Here is a 6046-nt window from a genome sequence, read left to right as displayed (position 1 = left end):
ATTTATTACTGTGTGTGCACAAGTGTGTGTATGGATGTAAGTACATATGTTTGATGTGTGTGTGTGTGTGTGTGTGTGTGTGTGTGTGTGTGTGTGTGTGTGTGTGTGTGGGTGCACTCATGCCATGGCGGCATGCCTGTGAAGGTTATAGGTACAACTTTCAGGAGTGGGTTCTCTGCTCCCACAACGTAAATTCTGTGCATCAGACTCAGCTGTCAGACTCTAAGGCAAGCATTTTCACGCACTGAACCTTCTCACAAGCCCTTGATTTTCTGAGACATAGTTTTTTATGTAGCCCAGGCTGGCCTCAAACTCTCCTCCTAAGCGCTGGGATCACAAGAATGCACCAACCGACCACATCTTTAATCCCAGCACTGGAGAGGCAGAGGCAAGAGAATCTCTGAGTTCGAGGCTAGCCTGGTCTACAGAGTGAGTTCCAGGACAGCTCCAGCTCCACGGAGAGACCCTATGTTTGTGGGGGCGGGGGTTGTCGGTTACTGCACTAACCTTGCCTGGCTTTTTTCTTTTTGCAGTACTGGGGATCAAACCCAGGACCTAACATATTCAGGGCAAGGCCTCTGCCACTGAGCTACATCCTCACCCTGTTTTCTTTTTATTAGTGTTAACATTATTATCCCTTCTGAATGAAGGAGATCGCAAGGAGATTTTTTTTTTTTTTTTTTTGTTCAGAGCTCATTTTCTGCCATTACCAGATATATGTGTTAGCTTCTTATATTCAAAAAGTAGTCTAGGACTGGGGGTACACTCAGTGGGACAGTGGGCAGTTAGCATACAGAAGACTCCGAGCTCGATCTCCAGAACCAGAGAAAATACCAAAACTGCCAGCATGATTCAGTACTACCTACAAGAGCGCAGTGGAGAAGCTGCTGCTACAGAAGGTATTTTCTATATTAGGGTGTCCCTTGCTCCAGTGGGTGGTCCCACACCCAGGTGACAGGCAGCACCCATTGGACTCTGGGATATTTGAAAGCAAAAGAAAAATAGGAAGTTGAGAGGGGAACATGTTGGAGTATAGTGTTGGAAGGAGCTAGAGGCAGGAAGAAAGATGGTTATGATTAAATATATTTTATTCTTGCATAAAGTTCTCAAAGAATAAATAAAAAATACTATTTTTTAAAAATTAGTGTTTGAGTCAGGCACAGCACACATGATAATTCCTCCCAGCACCAGAGAGGCAGGGGCAGGAGGATCATGAGTTCAAGGTCAGTTAGGCTACCTATGTAAGACCTTATCTCAACACAAAACAGAAATGAAGTTAATTTGTTTTTAACTAGGATCTTTGAATCTTGTCTGTTCCTCCATGTGCTCTGTGGAGAGACATTCCATAGTCCCAGGGAGAGTGGAACTGGGCTGGAATTTAGTGTTTTGCTACAGCGATTCCCTAGAGGTACAGCAGCGACTGAAGAAGTGGACTCTTATTACAGACATGGGAATGTCACCCAGAGGAACTCGCCCCACACACTGTTACAGTGGGGAAGAGAAGCCAGGAAGTGACCATAGATCACTCACTGCCTGACTTCTTAGTTGTTGTTGAGACAGGGTTTCTTTGTGTAACCCTGGCTGTCCTGGAACTAGCTTTTAAGATTTAGTGTGTGTGTCTGTGTCTGTGTGTGTGTCTGTGTGTGTGTCTGTTACGTGTGTGCAAAAGCCTGTAGAGACTAGGAGGTATTGGATCCTTTGAAACTGGAGCTGCATGTGGCTGTGAGTTACCTGGTGTAGGTGCTGGGTACTGAACTCCCATTCCCTGCAAGAGCTCCTAACCACTGAACTGTCTTGCCAGTCTCATGTTACATTTCAACAAGAGACAGATGAAATGACCTTTTTACCTCAATTGTAGAGTTGAGACTGTGGGACAGCCCGACAGGAGGGACAGCATAGGAGTGTGTGCAGAGAAGCAGAATGGCTACGACTCTCTGCAGCGGGATCAAGCTGTGTGCGTCAGCACAAACGGTGAGACACTCTGACTGTGACCGCGATGAAAGTCACCTCCCCAAGGACTCCCTTACTGGTACAGAAGGCACCATGCAAGCCCACAATGGAGCGAAACAGCCAACAGTCCTGCCCTGCTATGAGAACACACACACACAAACCACACACACACCACACACATATCACATACACACACACATATAAACACACAACACACACACACACACCACACACACACACACAGACATACATACACACCACACACATACATATACACACACACACACCACACACACACAGAGACATACATACACACCACACACACCACACATACACACACCACACACACACAGCACACATACACACACCACACACACACACACAGCACACATACACACCACACACACACACACACACACACACACACACACACAGACATACATACACACCACACACACCACACATACACACACCACACACACACACCACACATACACACACCACACACATACACACCACACACACACACACTAGTTAGGGCTCATGAGTTGGCTCAGTAGATATAGCACTTGCCGTGCAAATCCAAAAACCTGAGTTTGATCCTGGACCCACATAAAGGTGTAAAGAGAAAACCAACTCCACAGTTGTCCTCTGGCTGTGGGAATGGGGGTTAAACTATTTTAATTCATTATTAATACCCGATTTTCTGGAGTGTTTCCTTTTCTGAAGTAGGAGTCAGTTTTGATTCTCTCAGTCATTGCTCACAGGTGAATGTCTCTTAACGTTTCAGGTGCAGTTTTTGTCAATGGAAAAGAAATGACGAATCAGTTGCCTGCAGTTACCTCTGGATCCACTGTCACGTTTGACATTGAAGCTGTGACTCTCGGAACTGCTAACAGTGAAGGCGGAAACGTGAAACTCCGAGTGACCATCAGCTCCAGTAACAGGGAGGTGGTGTTTGACTGGCTGCTTGACCAGGCCTGTGGCTCTCTGTACTTCGGATGCTCCTTCTTCTACCCGGGGTGGAAGGTGCTGGTGTTCTAGCATCGTGGGGGCTCGGCTTTGGTGTGAGCGTTTCTGTCCTCAGCCTAGTTTAGTGTTGTCTGACTTTAAAAAGGTGAACTTACCTCTGGGACCACCAGAAATAGAGAGCATGGCTGGGTTTGCATTGTAATAGTTCAGTAAGGGGCCTGTGGTAGTGGTGCACGCCTTTAATCCCAGCATCAGGAGGCAGAGGCAGGTGGATCTCTGTGAGTTCAAGACCAGCCTGGTCTACAGAGCAAGATCCAAGACAGCCAGGGCTACACAGAGAAACCCTGTCTCAACCCCCCCCCCCAAAAAAAGTAATATTTCAGTAAGAAGTAAGCTGAATGAGGTGGACAAAACCATAGTTCATTTTTATTTTTAGCATAAATATCAAACTAGCTTTAAAAGTGCATACTTTTCCACTGTTCTTCCTAAAGCTGGTCGTTAGAACATAAAAATGTCACATGATTAAATCTTCAAGCTCGAAGTCCGTAAGAAACAACAGAAGAAGACCGCTAGAGACCAGGGCTCTGGAATACTGTCATCTTGTAGCTCCTCTCTTCCCCACCCCTTGAGTGTGCTGACTGTTACTGTGTTCAGTTGTCTCTGGGTCTGGAAAGCTTAGTGGATTCTGCATTTTCACAGTGCCTGAGCAAGCGCTGTGACAGCCAGTGTTAGCGTCCTCCCTCTTCCCTGGCAGTGCGAGGCAAAGTAGGATGGAGGGAGCCGGGCGGTGGTGGTGCACGCCTTTCATCCCGCACTCGGGAGGCAGAGCCAGGTGGATCTCTGTGAGTTCGAGGCCAGCCTGGTCTACAGAGCGAGATCCAGGAAAGGTGCCAAAACTACACAGAGAAACCCTGTCTCAACCCCCCCCCCCCCCAAAAAAAAGAAGGATCGGACGGAGGATCTATATTCTGCAAGGTGAAGCCACTTACAGAAGTACACAGCAGTGTTAGCCAGTTTTTATGTGCACAGCATGCACCCATGTGCACCCCGCCTCAGCGATGCACATGGGCCCATGCAGAGCGGATAGTCCAGTGTAACATCAGGTTGAGAAATGGTCTTTTAATGGACCAAAGAAATATAGGGTAAATACTTGACCTATTTTTTTAAAAACTTAAATTTGTGTAAAATATTTATTTGACTTAATATGTAAAAAATGTGGTCTTGTTATACCAGCATACAGAGAAGTTTTAATGTGAATTTTTTCTTTTGTTTTTACCAGTAGTAAAAAAGTGGAAATACAAGTGTGATATTTTTGTAAGATAATTTATTTGGGGAATTATGTTCCCTTTTTGACAATCATGACCTTTCCTTCTTCCCTTGTTTTGTATAAGTAAGTGCCTTTTCTCATGTTAATAAGAAGTTCTAGAGTGTAGGTGCCTTTATCCAGCCTTCTGAAACAAAATAAAAAATCAAAAGTTAACGGTGTGTGTTTTGTGGGGTTTTTTTTTTTTGTGTGTGTGTGTGTATAATGAATCCAATTTTAATATGCTTTTAATTAAAAAATTTTACAAAGGTTCATTGTGGCTGCAGGCATTTTCTTCTCTTGTAAACGGCTGTTTATACATGCTTGTGTTCTGTGCATCTCACACCTGCATAGTTCTTGCGTGGACCACATGCACCATAAATGTGGATTGAATGAATGGAGATGAGTCACTTTCTCCAGACATCTTCATCTCCAGAATTCTGAAATGTGTGTTAATGTGTATGGATTGTCCTGGATCTCACTCTGTAGCCCAGGCTGGCCTCGGACTCACAGCGATCTGCCTGACTCTGCCTCCCGAGTGCTGGGATTAAAGGCGTGCGCCACCCCACTGGGTACTAATGGGAAGGTGCCAGCTGATGATCACAACAGTGGGGCAGATGGAGGGAGACGGACAGACTCCCTCCCGAGGTGCTTGGAGAGCAGCTCTTGAAGAGGAGTGGCAGTGTCTGGAGCCAACAGGAGAGGCCTGGGTGAGGGTCTGGAGGCTGACTGCAGGTGGCCGAGAGTCTGGACAAAGCTGCTGCAGCCAGATTGCAAGTCTTGAATACTAGTTAAAGAATTTGTATTTAATCAAACAAGTTGAAGTAGATGTTTTCTTGATCTTTTTCCTTTTTTAAAGATTTATTTATAAGTGTGTGTGTATCTGTGTATATATGCAGATGTGCACCTATATTTGTAATACCAGACTTGTTATGTGGCTATTGGGATCCAAACTTTTGGTCCTCATAATTGCATAGAAGTGTTCTTAACCACAGAGCCATCTCTTGAGAGAGAAAGAGCGAGAGCGCGTGCATGCATGCATGCATGTGTATGTATATATATAATTATTTGTGTGCGTGCATGCTGGAACTCAGAAGACATTGCAGGAGTCAGTTCTTGCCCTCTACCATGTGGGTCCAGGGATCTAACTCAGGTCATCAGCCTTGGTGTCAAATGCCTTTATCTGTGAGCCATCTTAATAGTGCACTCCCTATCCCCCACCCCATGATGGTACTATAAAAGACACCAGGCAAGTAGGCTTAAAGTAGTCAGAAAGGCCTTGGGGACAGATGTGAATGCAGGGACACAGAAGAGGTTTTCTAATTTGCAACTTGGGGAGGAAAAGGTTTATTTGGCTTATAGCTTTCAGTCAGTCATCTAGGAAAGCCAAGGCAAGAACTCAGAGCAGGAGCTTGAAAAACCCACAGAGGAATGCTGCTTACAGGCTTGCTTCCCTGGACTTCGTCTTCTTTCTTTTTGTTTCTGTTTTTGGATTTTGAGACAAGATTTCTCTGTGTAACTTTGGCTGTCTTAGAACTTGTTCTACAGACCAGGCTGACCTCAAACTCTGAGATCTGCCTGCCTCTGCCTCCCAAGTGCTGGGATCAAGGGTATGTGTGCACCACCACTGCCTGGCCAGCCATCATTCTTACACAGCCCAGGACAACCCCAAGGATGGCATGGCTCACAGAGGACTTGGCCCTCCTACATCAGTCACTAATGAAGAAAATGCTGTTAGACGTGCCCACGGGCCAGTATGAAGGAGTCAGTTTCTCAGTTGTGATTCCTTCTTCCCTGGTATGTCTAGGGCTGTGTGAATTG

The 6046-nt window shown here is 45.7% G+C and overlaps 1 protein-coding gene across 2 annotated transcripts in view; it reads left to right on the top strand.

Annotated features, from left to right (window-relative positions):
• The window catches only part of Crlf3 (cytokine receptor like factor 3), a 38350-nt gene extending 33948 nt beyond the window's left edge, over positions 1 to 4402 (top strand). The window contains exons 7-8 of one of the 2 annotated variants that reach the window (XM_059271313.1): positions 1859 to 1971; positions 2741 to 4402. In XM_059271313.1, coding sequence (XP_059127296.1) covers positions 1859 to 1971; positions 2741 to 2994 — 367 coding nt within the window. In that variant the 3' untranslated portion in view covers positions 2995 to 4402. The remainder of the gene's footprint in view (positions 1 to 1858; positions 1972 to 2740) is intronic. The other variant, XM_059271314.1, reaches the window with a different exon arrangement.
• The last annotated feature ends 1644 nt before the right edge of the window (positions 4403 to 6046 follow it).

The sequence above is a fragment of the Peromyscus eremicus genome, chromosome 8a (genome assembly GCF_949786415.1).
Source record: "Peromyscus eremicus chromosome 8a, PerEre_H2_v1, whole genome shotgun sequence".
Classification (NCBI taxonomy): Eukaryota; Metazoa; Chordata; class Mammalia; order Rodentia; family Cricetidae; genus Peromyscus; species Peromyscus eremicus.
Note: the sequence above shows the minus strand (reverse complement) of the source record. Positions and strands in the feature narration are given on the sequence as shown.